At 41.0% G+C, this 17,379-nt stretch overlaps 1 protein-coding gene across 2 annotated transcripts in view; it reads right to left on the bottom strand.

The window, feature by feature from the left end:
- The window catches only part of USP46 (ubiquitin specific peptidase 46), a 34,480-nt gene extending 18,218 nt beyond the window's left edge, over positions 1–16,262 (bottom strand). Inside the window, exons 1-4 of one of the 2 annotated variants that reach the window (XM_068942895.1) lie at positions 15,651–16,228; positions 14,462–14,583; positions 1,526–1,606; positions 497–710 (exon numbers count right to left, since the gene is read on the bottom strand). In XM_068942895.1, coding sequence (XP_068798996.1) covers positions 497–710; positions 1,526–1,606; positions 14,462–14,542 — 376 coding nt within the window. In that variant the 5' untranslated portion in view covers positions 14,543–14,583; positions 15,651–16,228. Of the gene's footprint in view, positions 1–496; positions 711–1,525; positions 1,607–14,461; positions 14,584–15,650 lie in introns of both variants that reach the window. The other variant, XM_068942896.1, reaches the window with a different exon arrangement.
- Positions 16,263–17,379: the final 1,117 nt, after the last annotated feature.

Here is a 17,379-nt window from a genome sequence, read left to right as displayed (position 1 = left end):
AGTTAAACTGTGCCATTACTAGGAACAAGAGAACTAGCTCACATGTAGTATACTGAACACACTTGCTTATCCTTTAGGACATTTTGCACTAGTTGCATCTGCCGCCCTCTTAGGTGACACTGCTTCCACACTGCCAACTACCCACAATGTCTCTCTCTGTCATACTCTCTAAATTATAAACCACTAAAAAAGTCATGGCAGAACGTGCAGATGCCACCCTATTCCCACCCCAGCTCACTGCTCAGTGCTGTCTGTCCCACCATGCTGTGAAAAAATCATTAAACAAACGACACACCTCAGGAAACTTATCCAATCTGTTTTGCTTATTTCAAGCATAAGATTATATACACAGATACTAAAACGTTAATATCTAAAACCAGATAGTAATGAAAATGATTTAGGAATCTACTGTGAACATCTGATTAATATGAACACTCTGCCCAAAATTTCCTGACCAACCTGTGACTCTCTGAAAGGATTCTGATTTTGTACTTACCATTCTCTTTTCGTAACCTTGATATGAACTTCTTTGGTGGAATAACTCCAACTTTCTTCTTCTGAGTAGCAATACTGTGGAAAAGATCTGCCAGGCAAGTCAGGAGATTTTCCTTCTTTTTCTGTTGGGCCTTATATGACAACACATTTTCCCGAAATGGCCGGCAAAAATACAATGCCTGCAGCACGGAGTTACAGTAGCAGGTGTTCCCAAACTGCCATGTGAAAGTAAAAACAGTCTTAATCCCTGTGCATCATAATAAAACTAGCTGCTTCATTCAACTTCTGGCTTCTGTATCCCTGTCACATACCAGCCATTTTACCATGCAGCTGCTGCAGGACTGCATTTCCACACCCTCCCCGACACAGAAAAAAATAAGGTTCTACAAATTAACTAGGCTATAAAGTAGAAGTTTCCATTAATAAGAAATACATTTATTGAGTGAGTCTCAAGTCTCAAGAGTGAGTCTCTCCGAAACTTGTTTCCATATATTGATATGTTCTTGTTGGGCTCCATCTTATTGCTCAGTAGCAGAATGACTAATGTTTTCAGTAGGAAGAAGTATTGTCTCAGTTTAATTTATATGAGAATAAACAAATGATTAAATGGTCCTTTCTCTCATTCTCTCTCAGTTAGATAAAAAAGCTACTCCTTAGAGAGCCCATGATGCAGACTGTTGTATCTAAACTTGCACATACCTCCATCACTTCCTACTAAAAATTAAGAAAAAGACTGTCCCTCACATTTTATGGCTGAAATAGACTTTTAACTTTATTAAAGTGTAAGTTCTAGCCACTAAAAACATTCATAGACTAGTAAGCTGCTTTCACTGGGGAGTATGAAGCTATCTTCAAATATCTGATATAGTTTTGCAATCCACTTTGTCTAAAGTTGGAACATGAGCAGCACTTTTTCAAATCAAAGCCTTAGAACTGGGGAAAAAAAAAATAAAAGAAGGGGCAAGCAACGTTAAAATAACACCAAAACTGTAGTTCTGTGTATGGTTTGCCTGTCAAAAATGGTACTTACATTGACCAATCCAAAGTAGTGCTCATTGATTGGAAACTGCTCCGGACCAATGTCTTTTTCCAGAGCAGAGGCATTGGTGCCCTAAAAAAAGAGGGAAGAATCTTATCAGTCTCCATTTTATATTAGGTTTCTAAAATAAAGTTATGGACAGCATCAAGATAGAAATGCACATTTTCCTGTCAGCTACAGTTAGCTAAGCTAATACTGTTTTACTAATGGGCAAGCACGACATTTGCATGAGCCAACAAAAATATTTGCACTTTTAGGTAGCGGAGCAGCTGGCCTGACCTAGACACTTTAGTAACGGTTGGTTTGAAGTGAATAGGTCACAACAACAGTGATTCTCCCCCCATACACCTCCCCCTTATTTTTACTTTGTACATGAACAGCTGGATCCTATTACCCTCTTGTCTCATAAAGACACTTGTTGATCTTAAGCAAATCCCTTAAACTTATCTTGGATCAACTAGTTTCTAGTTGTAAGGCAGATTTTCTAAGCACTACTGAAACTCCCCTGAATCCCTTCTAATTCACCAGCAACTTTTAGCATAATGTGAACTTCACAACAGCACCCAGTTTTAGCAATGGCATCGCAAATGTTGAAAGGAAGCGTAATGTACCTTCATTGTGCTTCATCTGCATCAAAGAGAGCATAAGTCCAAACATTGTTACATCTCTTAGTCACTGTGTTGCCACTGCGGGGCACATTCAGCTGCATCTTCATCTTAATAGCAAAGTTGCTTTCACAGCTGTCTGTAAGTACAGTCTCTAGTTGCACATGTGTTACCGTTGCTGTGTTAAAATGTCCATTTTAAACAAGCTTAGATTACCAAGCAAGCTGGCTAGACTGCTGCCAATGCCAGTGCCATCACTCCTAATCACTCTGTAAGTACACAGATCCCTATAGGACCTCACTAAAATGTTCCAGTTGGATAGGTATTCCCTCTGTATAATTACTCAAGATCTACCAGTTAGCCTATTTTTAATCTGCAAAATTGCTTTGCTGACATTATAAACTGTTCTTTCCTTATTAAACATGCTCTTCAGTATGAAGCTTTAGTATACTATGCCTTAATAATTTCCATCACACAAGTTCTAATTTCCTCAAGAGCAGCATATTGTGGCTGACACATCTATCTTCCTAAAAATATGTAAAATGCCACTGGAAACATGCCAACATATAAAACATTGTTATCTTTTTGCTCTTTATCAGCTGCATCCCATACCATCTTTTTCTGTAGTTTTTATAAGGCTGAGGTCAAATTGCATTTACACAGGTCCCTTCTGACTCTTACGCACAAAAACGTCTACACAACGTTTTTTCCCTAATGCTCTGAGATTTCTTGTGTTCTTGAGATTTGTTCAATATAATATTAGCTCAGGGAGTTCATCAACCAAAATTTTCAAACTTGCTGCTAATCAAATTCAATAGTTCTGCTGTTTCTTCCCAATCCTCTCCCCAAAGCCTGATTTATATTTCCTTACTGCACCTACCATCAGCACTGTTTGCTATACTAGATTATTATTTCACATCAACTCATCAAAAAAAGCTGATTTTAGTCAACAGAATCAGTGGTGTGAAAATCAGCACAGGTGCCCTTGGAGAATTTGCAAGCCTTGAAAGTAAAACAGATCCCTTCGAGTCGGCAGCTTCCAAAAAAGTTCCAAAGATTTTGTATTTCACATCCCCTTCTCAGATCTGTTGCCAGTCTCTCTCTCTCACAGATACACAGCTCATTTCTCCGCCCAAGAATATGTGACTTCCCAGGCGTTCCATTTGAGACCAAAGTACTTCATCTGCACAAGTCTCCACGTTCCAGATAATTTAGCAGAGCTCAGAAGCAAAGCTTAAGGGATGCATTGTGCATCCTTACTGGCTTCCACCGACCCTCAGTAAGGAACTCATAAAAAGGAATCATCCATATAAAAGAAATTATTGGCTATATTTCAACAGAGATGGTAATGTCAAAATTACATAAGGTCCAACTGAAGATTAGCTTCTTTGCTCAGAGAGATAGCCTTCCTAAAGATGCACAAATTCAGCAATGCATTCGACTTCCTGAGAGGGAGGAAACTGATAGATGTTGCCAAGCTGATATTAAGCTGATATTGTTATTAGTGAACTGCCACTGTTACCCTCAAAACCTTGGCTGATAAATGAAAAATATGGATACAGAATATGAATAGCATACAGAATAGAATACAAAATATAAACTACTGAAGCTTGTGAAGAAAACCATCTTCATATTAATACTCATTGTATAGCATTCAGATCAAAGCAAAGATTTTCTTCCAATACATGCTGAGAGTTCAAATCAAATTCCCTAAAACATGAAGTGGGTCTTTCTTCAATTTTGCAGGAAATTTTTTTCCATACTTCTTCTTCTACAAAAATTCTTCTTCTACAGTTCATGGGAAATAATGATTTTAAACAGTAACACCCTATTCTCTTGTGACCTGCAAATTAGTGCATGATGTTAGACTAGCAGCAGGCAACTGCTCTGCTAATTAATTACTTCTGCATTGCCCATTTGCCGTTTCTCCAGGACCAGGGTTTCTTACTCAAGAGGATGTCAGATGGTTTTGATAAATCTTTTCTAGCATTTAAATTGCATCCTATATATTATAAGAAACAGCAAGTATCAGGATTTACCCAATGAAATTACCACTGAAAGCCAAATAAATCCATGATGTGCACTATCTAACTATTCTTAACTAAAATGCAGGACTACAATGGTTTTCCAACATGGAATCTAAAAATAATATCTACACTTTGCAATTAAATTTCCAAAGGACATGCTGCTGAAAAAGCATATGATTAGTAACAGGTCATCATAGAGCCATACCTTGCACTCCAAAACCAGGCCTTGGCTGCTGCAACTACACATCAAAGCAGTGTATCAGTCCCCCACTGAAACATGGAGGCTAAAATCCAGTCTTTGGGCAAGCTGACATAACTCCCATTGACTTTGTTAGTTATACCTGCTTATATCAAGGTATATCAGTCTGACTTATTTTAAGGCGTCCAAAAAGATACTGTTAAATTTACATGAAAAAGTGGAAAAGGAATACAGAGAAGAAGCTCAGTAACCTAATATTTCAAAGTAGGATATATTTCTTACCTGGGGAAAAAAAATAACCTAGGCAATGATTTATAACTAATTATATTTAGATAACCCAAACCATACCACACTACAGTAATGTATGCATATATTACACATTTTGTATAGGAAGGCTCTTCATTAAGCTGTTGACATAAGGGCACAGGGGATACCTTTGGAAATTTTGCAGCCAAAGTATGCCAGAAATTATAGACCCAAACCAGGATTAAACTGGGGGGGAAAAAAGTGTTAGAGATGTGGTAAAGATGGTTCAGAAATAGTTTAGCTGGTCACATGAAATATGGAAAACGTGTTACCCTGTTGTGGTTAATTTACAACTACAATCAACCACGACTATTTAGCAGTGTTTTAAACATTCTTGCCCTTGGTCCCACTCCCAGCAAGGAATTTTGATCTCTTCTGCTAGTGAAAACCTGCTCAAAGATTTTAAATACAATACATTTTCTACATTTTTTAAAAGGTTCTGTGCTTCAGCTAGAAGAAATATCCTACCACTGCTAAACCTATTGTAGTTTCATTAGAAAAAAAAAAAAAAAAGCAGCAAGAGTTGGGGGGCAGCCACAGACCCTGAACTGAGGAGAACCCAGAGATGTAATTCAATAAACTGGAATCTGGGACTGTTAAATTCACACCTGGGTACAGAGATAACAAAGAAGTATAACTGCTTCTTAAAAGAAGATGTTAATGAAGGAAATGCAACAAGTGGCTGTAGTGGCCAGACCGTATGGGAACGAGAACATGGCAACTCCTCCGACGACATATTCTGTGGTGTTAGTGACCCTTGATTTCTTCAAAGTTTTGACACTGAATTCAACAATCGGGATTTACTTTCAATATTTTTTTAAACGTACTCTTATAAAATGGCAGAGACAGACAGTTGGAGACTTAGCCAAATTTGGGTCAATTTGGGCTGAACCAGGACTCCTACCGTATCATCATTGCAATACGTCTGTAGGCCAAGTGACCTGGATTTTTTCCTCTAGTTATTTTCCCCTAGGACTTCTTACCAACAGGTCAGACAGAATTCATTTCAGCTGAAATTTCTGATAATGTAGTGAAGAGCTTAATCTGTGCTTTGCACCATATGAAAGAGATTAAGTGGAAAACTCCTGTTCTTTTGCACTTAAACATGTGTACAAAACCACAGTGCAGGAAAAAAGTCAACAGATTAGACCATTAAATCAGGTAAAAATATAAATTCTATGGGACAAGGAGAGTTGTCTTGTTCATCTGCAAATATGGAACAAGCATGGAGAACGGTGGAAACCTTTTGTAGCTGTTATATTGTCTCCTATTTTGGTCAATAAATTCCTTTAAATTAGAGCATTACATAGTTATTACAAATTTTATGTATGCTTTTGGGAGAATAACTAGCCTCCTATTTTCAAGACTCAAGGTATTATGCCTTTTCAATACCACAGTCCAGGTGGTTACAGAAAAGGCAAATTAGTTGACATGCTTAGAGAAAAAAGTTTGGATCCTCCATATGTGGAGATATTCACCACATATGTTCCCACTGGTGCAGTGGCAAAAAATAGGTTTGTACTGAGATATCAAAAAATACGTTTGTTAAGTTTGGTCTGACTTCTTCATTAATGATCTGGAAGAGAGGACAGCTCTAGTCATGGCATGAAAAAGGAGATAAATAACTACTGAAATTAAAGATATGAGAACAAATTATTTTCACAGAAATACAAACTAAGCCATCTTAGCAAAATAAATTAAATACAATAAGTCTGTGGAAGATGAGAAATGGAATTGAGAGGATATGAAATATGTTAGGAACAGAAGACAACAAATCAGACTTGACTTTGTAGCATGATAGAGCTATAGTAAAATTGCACTAACTTTCTAGAAATATGCATATGCTTAGTTTAAAATAAATAAGTCCAGTAAAGAAATGAGAACGTTTCCTAAGACATCTGTGGAAAACCTATCAAACAGGTATTCTCCCAATAAACAGAAACACAGTATGAATAACCATCAAACAATAAAACAGAAAATAAGAAAGAGCAAAGACGTGTCATCACAATAAAAGCTAAAAAGTATAAGAGAAGACACATGCAAAACTAAACTGTGAGAATAGAGATTTAATAAATATATAAAGAGCAACAGATGAATGAAAGGAAGTGGCAGATCCAAAAAGAAGGGCTTCAGATCATATACAGCTGCAAACTAGATATTTTTGTCTTAGCATTCAAGGAAAGTGAGAGCAACGTGCTAGAAATAGAGTTGTTTCCTGGAGGGAGAAAATGAAAACTTAAAACAAACTAAGGGTGACATTGGGGCTGGTAGAAGAGAAATTAGAATAAAAATAGATATGGCTTCAGGGCCAGGCATCCTGAGTTTCAGAATTTTGGAAGACACGACATATGGGAGTGAAGGGAAAAGGCAGATAGGGAAGGATGTGGCAGGCCTCCTGGCCAACAAATGGCAGTGATGGATAACTGGAAGAAGAGGAAGCAACTTTAAATAAAATTTAAGTTCAGGTCCCAGAAGCAACATGAAGAAAAAGAGGGTAAGAGAACAGTGAGAGATACCACACTGCATGTAGAGGTGCAAGTGCTTTCAACAGCTACTTCACCTGTCTTTAGTGTTGGACCCTGACTATTCTTGGGGACAATCTCAACTTTCAGAGGAGTATAGCCAATAATTGGAATAGCTGAACTAGCCTTGACAAGGGCAAGTTAGAATTTAAATCAAGCATCTCAGCTCTCTGCAAAACAAATACACCCTGCCCAATGGAAAAAAAGTCTAAAATTTTGGGAGATAAAAGCCAATTTGTTCGAGGAAGATAGTCACTGTAGTTAGGAGGGAGAGAAAAAGTCTCTAGAATGCAATTAAAAACACGTTCCTGTTTCAGTCAGCCTGAACAGTCCCCTGAAAAAGTTTGACCTCTCTCTCTCCACTGATTATAGAAGGATTTTATAAGGACCAGCATTTCTCAGATCAACATACACCTTTTGGAATACATCTCTTTAAACTGTTATCCTACATTGTGATGACAATAAAAGTGGCAATGATACATTCTTTTGCTAAATATGGTGGGGGGGAAGAATCAAAACCTTTCAGAGCCAATTACTTAATAAAAGCTACACATGCTACTTCCAAATTGATAGAAGATAAATGTCAAGGTTGGAATGTTTCTGTAATTTTTAAAGTTTCACAAAAATGTAAGTTCCACAAGATGATTTCATTTAGCCAGATGAGCTTTTTTCTACAAAGAAATGTTTTAGTCTTCCTCCAACAGTGCTCTTTTGGGTTCTCGTTCCCACAAAATAAAAGACGGAAGAGAGCGTACTATAAAAAATAGAGGGGGTCATAGCAAATAGTAAAAGCATATTGACAATCTAAAAACCGCTATATCATCATATTTATTAAAGAAAGGTGATTTAAAACAATGTATCTAAATAATTATCTTTGTGCATTTCTCCAAAGAGTGTTCTGATCATTGTAACAAATTCTAAGAGCTTGAAAGGAGATGTCTGACTCGGTTTTTGCTGATGTACTGAACTATCTCTAATCACAGATGCAAATACTGCATATACCATAAATAACTTCAGCTCTTTCACTATGTCGTTACCAAGAAACGGATAAAAACTGAGAGGCCTAAAATCCTGATTCAGTTAAGCACTTTCTCCAAGATTTTAAGGATCTCAATTTTATATAACTTAAAACTTGATTTCTGAAAGCACTAAGCAACCACATATTGGAAATGAGGTTGTGTGAAGTGTTACAAATTCAGCATCTAAATCCATGAGTAATTTTTTAAAATATTGACTTTTTAAAGTTTGCATGATTAGATAATCTTTACCAAACCAAAACTCAATATTTGCCCAGTATAGTCTATCTCCATTCCCAAATTATTTGTTCTTAGATTAGTGGCATCTGAGCCTTAGCTGCAACGAGGAGCAATTACATTCTCTTTCGGCCAATTTCCTTCTTCAGAACACACAACCTCAGGATGGCCTCACAAGTGAAAGAGACTGAAGTTTGCTTGCAGAATATAATTTCTTTCATAGCATTTTTCACTGAGGCATCTAGACTACATATATGGTGTCTTAGAGCATTCTAAGGGCAGGGTACCTTCTAGCTCCATCTAGCTGCACCAGCTGGAGCACCCTTTAATAACCTGGAGGACAAAAGATAGAATGTCTTCATTAAATCTAAAGATAGCAGGAACTGTGATGGCTGTTGGAGAACAAGCTTAGAATTCAAAACGATCTTTGACAAATTAGAGAAATGCTCTAGAAATCGTTGAATTTCTGTACATATGCAGAATTGAAAACATCTGACTAAGATAGCAGTTCTTAAAAAAAGGAGGGGAGGAGGGCTGGAGACCATAGTGGTTTATGAGCTGAATAAACATAAACCATACAGTGCTATTTCAAAGAAAATACAGACAGCGTAATGAAATTCTTACAGAGAGTAGTCTACAGAGTGCCTAAAGTAACTTTCCTGTTTAACTTCTGACTGGTAAAACCTCAGACAGGACCTTGTGTCCAGGTTTGGGTGCTAGGTTTCAAGAAAGAGAGAGATAAGTGCAGAGAGTTTGGACTCACAGAATGGTTGAAGGCATGAAAAAATGAACTCTACCAAAAAATGACCAGTAAAAAAGGGTTGAACGGAATTGTGTTGCATAAGGCAGACAAGATTGAGGGGAGGCATGAGAGCGTTTTCAAGGATATCAAGTTTGTTACAGAAAGGAAGGTTAGTCTATTCTTCATTTGAAGGGTGAAAAGCATGAGAAGTAGGAAGCTCAAATTACAGATAGATTCAGCTAAGACATTAGGAAACTTTGCAGTTATAAGGACACTGAAACATTGGGGTTAGACTGCCTAGAAAGATGTTGAAGTCAGCATCATCAGAAGTCTTTAAGCTAGACACATATCAGAAAAAATATAAGTTTAATTGCTGCTGTTAAGGTATATGATCCGTGGAGGTACATCCCACAGTTCTTTTTTTTTTTTTTTTTTAATAACTTTATGGTTTATCAAAGGGAACTTCAATGGACTGTCAAGGAGTTTGGTCTTGAGGCCACCACAATCAGTACTGACCCAGGAGATTTTAGATGCAACCATTATTGGGTCATTAATTGTGAAATCAAATGAAATAACCACAACATACAACACCCAGTAATAACTGGCTTGAAACTGTCAACATGGCAGCCTTCTCTGCAAATGCTGAGCATGCCAGGAACATGTTTATAATGGAGCCCTGATGGTGGAGATGCAAGGCCATTTATTCCTCAGAAGTATCAAGGTATTGTGGTGTTAAGTGTACCTAACGTACATAAATGTACACAATTTCACCAGAAATGCATCTACCAAACAGTCAGCCAAGGAGAGTTTCTTGAGGCTAAATGAAGATCAGAAAAAGGAACTTTCCTTGGCTGGCTGTTCCTGTTTCTCTCTCTGGACATGATTTACAAGCCGGTGAATCTTCAAGTTTATCAGGGCCTCACCCCCCAGAAACAGGCTCCAGAATCTGCTTCCAATCCCATCTCTTCCATGAAGCAGACTTACTCAGCCTTGTGAAGCTGTAATTAAGAGTTTCCTTACAAAGGTACTTAGCATAACACTGCTATTCAACAACTTGAAGCCAAAGACTACATACACCTAAAGGAAAAACAAAAGTTCTTTGCATGGTATTGTGTATTGTCCTGTCATGCTTGCCATCTTCTAATCAGCTAGGGGTACATGGTAATCCCTTTAGCCATAAGCAAAGTATTCATGTAAGTCTAGATGATCTCCAGTGGTCCTTTCCAACCTCAACCATTCTGTGAAGTCATTAGTCCAGGTTATACATCAGAAACAATATAGTTGGATGTTTTCCAATTTGCATATCCTCCTCTACCCAATACATGAAGTGCCTTTTGTGAACTTTTGTTTCTCTTTGATGGAAAAAAGACTTTCTACTTGTTAGGCCAGTACCTGTTTGTCCATCATACTTGCAAGTTCTTCATTACTTCACAAGATATTACAATAATTAGACTTCACATTCTCTGTATTTTCCCAGCATTGCATTAGCCTATCTGTTGTACAGAAATTGTGCACTCTCGGGATTATGTTTCTAAAACAGCATTGCTTAAACTGCCTACAACTAATCTTTTCAGATGTAAAAATTCATGGTCCTTTATGGATCTAAATATATCTTCAGATAGCTGGCTTACAGTCTTGGCAGGTAAAAATTTGCCTTAAAATTTCTTTCTGAGAACAAGTTTTAAAAGTTTAGAGGCAATATACACTGTGGGGTGTCCATATGAATGAATCCAGCTAAAACTCATAGTAAGAAATTCCATACTCCAAGAACATTTTTATTGCCAAAAAAAAAAAAAGGAGAGAATTTGACTATTTTTAGAGCAATAGAATTTCATATTTTCTATCATCTAACATTTTCTAAACCCATGAGTTTGAATCCTCACCGTGCCAATCCCCCATATTCAAAAAAATCCTGTACTGAATCTCTAAAATCATAACATAAAAAAAATGGTTATTTTTATTTGCTTCCTGACTGTAGAGCCTCTCAGGTTTTTAAGTTTTTCTCTGTAATTTCTAGGATGGCTAGAAGTCTTTTTTCATTTTAAAATGAGAGCTGAAATTCCTCAGTATTCTCCTGGTTCTAGAGCCTGAATAACTCCTGGTTCTAGAGCCTGAAGAAAATCACCTATTATTATGAAACTCATAAGGACCACGAGAAGAGCTGGTAACATGAAAGCCCAATTAATAAAGAGCAAAACTAATTTGAGGAACCTCTGTACTGCACCTTTTTATTCAAAGGACATAAGTGCAACAACTACGAGGTGCAACTGGGAGGTATCTGAGATGATACCTTGTTTCAGAGGAGATCTGTGATCTGAATGTGTTTATAATCTACTATTTATTAAACTGACAAAGCATTTTGAAGTGTAGATCAGATTATTTGAAATACTATTACAGAATTCTGAAAGAGGAAATTTATATATGTTTTCAGCAGAATGCTAAAAGGTATTTAGGAAGAATATGGTCCACCGGGCGTGTTAGCCATCTCTGTAAAAATATATCAGCACATTTTGAAATGCTCACATGTTATACACTGCACGTAACAGTAATATTCCCTAGGCCACAGCTGCAGCACGAGCTTAATTCTGAGCTCAAGGGTGAATCAAGAGCTCATCAACAGAGAAATACATTCCAGAGGATTTCAGTAACCAACGATCTTAAAATTACAGCACGCCTATTCACCTTTGCACCAGCATTCTGTACTTGAGTCATCTGGGTTATCTCATAGAAACAATACCAAAGAGGATTTCAGTGCAAGTACAGGGGCTAAAAACACATCCCTAATTTTCGCCTAGAATCTGCAAGAGTTACATGGCACCACGTGTTGGAATTTCCCTACAACAGTGCTTCTTGAGTGCATCCTATACTTCTTCACATCTACTGTATCATTCCTGATACAGCAGATACAGCTGATGATTGCCTGTCATATACCTCCTGTGGCCAGGGGTGCAGACATAGCCTGTGAACTTCCCCAGTGTCTGAAAGGCAGATTAAGAGCAGCACTTTTGGGAGTCCTCCCTCTTCAGTAAGGGTGGCCAGTGTGCCCATGTCAGAGTCCCACTGGCTCCTTCAGGAAAAGGTGCCTCTCACCTTCCCCAAGCAGAACAAATAGGAGGTCTTTGGTCTCATTTATCAAGTCACTGAATAATAATTAATAGTGCTGTTGTTATAATTAGGAGGACAAAACTAGGAAAAGACAACAAAGGAGTTCTGCTGATTAATTCTAGAAGTTGTGGGTTTGAAGTTTTACCACAAATCATGTGCCAAGTGTAAGGCACATGAGAGGTTTATACCTTATCTCTTTTCTTACTGGCTAACTCTTACTGTGTCAGCCTCAGCATATGAGAGCTTATCTAGTGAATGTATAGTACAAGGCATTTCTTTTGCAAACAAGTTAAAAACTCACCCTTGCTTCACTAAACTGGTTTTGACCCTTCCTGGAAGACACTGAGTCTCTATCACCTTCAGGAGACCAAAATGACAATCACAGGTACTATTAGGTAGACAATTAGGTAGCAAGTACACATCCTACAACACTGACTAGCCAAGTTCTCTTGAGGCAAATTTACCCAGCTAAATTTCATCTAACATTTCCCCTCCAGGACATGAAAACGCTCAGATAAACAAAACAAAAATCATCATCAAGAAGGGACTACCTCTGAAAATATATAACCTATGTTGCATTCAGGGAGGGACAAATACTTATATCAGCACAAAAAACAAACTAACATAAAATCCCCAACCAGGCATCATCCATTTTAGAGGAAAGTGGTTAGGAAAAACAACTCTCTAAACACCGTCAAATGGAAAGGGAAAGCAAAAGGAAAAAGAAGGATTTTTTTTTTTTCATTACTGTGTTCAACCACATTAAAGGACTTAAAAATATGTTATCATGCTGCATTATATAGCAAAACATATTACCTAAGAATTAAGGTCTTTACTATGTAAATAGTTCAGTTCTTCAAGCACTGAGGTATAGTACAGGAACAAGATCTGGGAATTAATACCTTTGTCTGGTAGATTTCTGCAGGTGCCCTAAATCAAACTAGCACTGCAAATATACAGTTTTTATTTATTTATATTGTTTGCTTATATATCTCTAACCTTGCAAAGTCCCATTCTTATGCAATGTTGTCATAACTCCTTCTAGAGTCCTTCGAGTCCAAATCCGCAGGAGCCCCCCACCTCATCTAAATGGACTCATTTATAGAGGAGCCATGATGCAGCGCTACCAATACCTACCTATAACTTTCTGAAAATCTCAGCTTTGCTCTTCCTAAAAGTACTTCCTGTCTCCGTCTCTATTGTTATGTGGAAAAGACTAAATGTGACCAGCATAACACAAAATCTCTAAAAGCAAACTATGCAAAGCCCAAGGAATACGTAGCTTTAGAACCTCATTATTGTTAAACCAGTGTCACCCACTGTCACCAGTACTGATATCATAAGCCAGAATTGCCTTGAGTTTTTCTGCCTGAGATTCTTAATTCTTCCCTTTAGTGTCACCATGCTACTCAGTGTCTCAGATGCTACTTTTCTTTTGCAAGATACACTATTAGTGTCTGAGTGGCACACCATCAAAATCATGTCATTGGTTTTGCTCTGGGTCTGTTCAGGCCTTGGGACAAATATGCTGTACATAAAGTGCATCTCTCTGAAGCATGCAAGAGAGAAATCTTGGAGGTTGTAACACCTTATGCCAATGTTAACGTCTTACAACCATCAAAGAGTCTCCAGCTCCCCTTCATGCAGTGCTCTAGGAAGCGTTTTGCAGAGCATTACACCTACCATTCATCAGCAATAAAAACTGGAGCCTGCCTAAAAGGGAAGGTAAGTGAGTCCAGGTTTTCTCCTCTGTACAGTACTGTTACCTAAAGCCTTTTTTGCAGTATCCTTGGCCCATTGGCTCACAGGACTGAAACCTATCAAGAACAATGAAAAGTTTAGAGAACCGCTTACTGTTAGTGAAGAAAGCTGAGAACCCAGGTTATTTTACCCCAAGGAGTCTGGATTTATTTTTCTTACTGTAAGCGCAAATCCAGCCCTCCCTCTCTGCACGTCAGAGCAGTCGTTTTGAAGGAAGGACTGAGGTATATGTCAGAACTATGTGCAGGATGCTCTAGGCATCTGGGTGGAAACGAAAAAGCAATCCCACTGAAGTGGGAGCCTGCAGACATGGAAGGGGAGGAGGCTGACAGTTCGTGCCCCCCACCCCCAGGCCACTGCTGCTGACCCCGCAGGAGCCAGGCCTCTGGGGCTGTGCGTTGCCTTACCCTAGAGGTAGGCTCCATTCTCCAGGGCAGATGAATGGTATGTGTGGCATCGCCAGCACAGGGCATGCTGGGGCACCACATGGAGGGAAGCTGGCAACTGCATGTAGCTGCTCTTGAAGAACCTGGAAATAAGGGGGAAAAATACAGACTAAAACAACAAAATGCGTGGAAACGGGCTCCTCCTCTGTTTGCACTGGGGTACTTAGCACTCACCCACGCCTAGGACAAATTAGCTACTGTCTCACTGTATTAATAAACCCCTTCGACAGGCATACTTTAAGTTCTCCCTTCCCTCACCAAAAAGTTTTAAAAATCCAAAACCAGTCAGATGCTCCAGGTTTGTAGAGTCGGGATTAAAATTAGACTCAAGCACACAGAAGAAACTGTCCTTTCAACTTCTCCTGGGGATGAAAGTGGCAAAGTCTCAACCTAAACAAAATATTAACATTTCATTATTCCTTCCTAATTGTCTAGTTTATGATTAAAGAAAGCTCAGTGCTTCCAGGGTACTTTACAAACAGCAGGTCCTTTGAGTGGCATGCAGTGCAAAAGAAACCCTGAAGTTAACTCTAAAGCCAAGATTTCCCAGAACAGGTACTTAGCAGCTGGATCCGAAAGCCTACAGTCACGCATCTAAACCAGCGTCCTCATTGTCTGTGTAACCCAGGGAGCTCCTGGCCACATGAGACCACAGGGTGCCTGCCTGGGAGGGTTAACTGGGGCCACTGAGTTAATGAGGATGTGGATTCAGAGCCGAACTTTACGGTTCTCTCGCAACATTTTTCGGGCAGGAGGAGGAAGGGCAGGCTGCGGCTCCGGCTGCAAGGCGTGTGAGCCGGGGCCAGGCCGGGGCCAGGCCGGGGCCAGCCCGCTCCGGACCGCCTGCGCGCCGAGGCTCCGCGCACCGGCCCGGCATCCCCGTCCCTCCCCGCCCCGCTCCTGGCGCTGCTCCGGCAAACTCCTGGGGACACCGCCGCTCCCCGGCGGCGAGCTGCACCCCGGGCTCGTCCCGGCGCAGCCCGCCCGCCTCCCCTGCCACCGGGGCCGGGATGCGGTCGCTTCCTTTGCCCGGCGCCCCTGGAGGGAGCCCCCCGGCCGCCCCTCCGCCGGCCCCAGCAGGGCCTACCCAGGAGGGGCTGCCGTGCCGCCCCCCGCCCCCGGGCCGCCACGCCTGCCCCCAAGCACTCACCATATTACAGATGGAGGCGATGTTTCTGACAGTCATTAGTCTAAAGGTTGCAGCGATCCCACACCGCCATCTTTATAAGGTGAAACCAGCCCCGCTCATGGTGGGAAGAGCGCAGGAAGGGAGAGGGGGCGGCGGAGGAGGCTTCTGCTCCGGGGCTGGGATAAAAGCGAGAGGAGGGGACTGCACAGGCACCCTAGGCGCCCGCAGAGCAGCCTGGAGGAAGGACCTGCCTGCCTCCCCTCCGGCCGAGCGACCGGCAGCTTCAGCAGCGCGGCAAGAGCAGCCGCATCTCTGCTCCTTCCGCCTCTCCCTCTGCACGGTCCGCAGGGCCGCGGGCTCCCGCTGGAGCGCTCAGCCGCGCCTCTGCGCCAGCCGGCACCGCGCTAATCTCTCCCTTCCTCCTCCTCCTCCTCCTCGCCTGGCGGCTGCCGTTGCTGCTCGTCGCTCCATTGCAGCGCAGCGCCCAGCGATCCGCTCTGCCAGCGCCAGCGAAGGGACGGGAAGGGACGGCCGGCGGTGACCGGCCGGGGCGCCCCGCGGGCCCGGCCGCCGCCGCAGCCAATGCGCTGCGGGGAGGAGAGGGGCGCGGGGGCCGCTCCTGCCGCCCCGCACGGCCCGTCGAGGGGCCGGGCCCTGCTGCCGGCGTGCTGCCGCGGGGGCACCGGGGCAACGCTAACCGCCAGGCCTAGAAGGGCCGGGGAACTGCAAAACCCAGATCTCTTTAAATATATGAAATCATATTTGCAAGAAGGAGCAGAAGGCAGGGTCCAGGCAGGAACACATGGATGTTTAAGGGTGGTAGCAGCACTGTACCTTGGGATGTGCTCCCTCCACCTAACTTTAGGTACGCAGGAGCCTGGGCACTTCTAAATCCCAGAACTGAAGGCAGGAATCTAACTTACTGCCTACAGCTGGTGCTTTGCTTTGCGATTTATGCAGACATTTACTTTCACAAATGTTGTTTAGGGAACATGACCCCCCACATCATGATACATACTAGAGCCCAAGTGCTCACTCACAAGCTCACAATGCCTGGAACATATACAACACCCTTAATGCATTAATCTCAGTTCATCTTCAAAACACTCAAGTAAATTGAGGTCCATGCCATTCTGCAAGGTATGAGTATATTAAAACTGCACATGCAATAATCTGCACATGTGGTAAACAAGGATGTTAAATAGCTAACTCTTGTCTTAACAACAAATCTCTGAGAGAAACAAGAACAGAGTTCAGCTAGGACAATGTCTCATCTTGGAATTCCTCTCTGCTTGAGCGGAGATTGTTGTTATCAGCAGAAACTTAAGAACACTGTATTTTCATCTCCTATGCTGAGGAAATCATCCAGATGAAGAGAGAGAAGAACTGCCAACATCTAGGGATCTAGGAGATGGGCATGCCTCCTCCTAACAACACCTGGAAATATGGCATACTCATGCTTGGCTACACTTTTCACCTCACAATGCTAGAATATACACATTTTGGTCTATAGAGCCCGGCCCCACATGTTAATTACAGAAAACATTCCAAAGTCACTAAAGTTTTTGAGACCCTGGATTGCAAGAGAAGGCCTCTGACTGTTAATGAAAATCTATCACCAGCCAGCAACATCTGAAAGATGAATTCTTAGCCCGAGAATACTGTTAGATAGCTGGCCTCAGTCCAGTTCATCATGGACAAGTGCCCACATTACAAAAATGATATCAGTTTGGCATTAGTTGGCATCCTG

This window comes from Struthio camelus, chromosome 4 (assembly GCF_040807025.1).
Source record: "Struthio camelus isolate bStrCam1 chromosome 4, bStrCam1.hap1, whole genome shotgun sequence".
NCBI lineage: Eukaryota > Metazoa > Chordata > Aves > Struthioniformes > Struthionidae > Struthio > Struthio camelus.
This window is presented reverse-complemented; position numbering and strand designations above follow the sequence as displayed.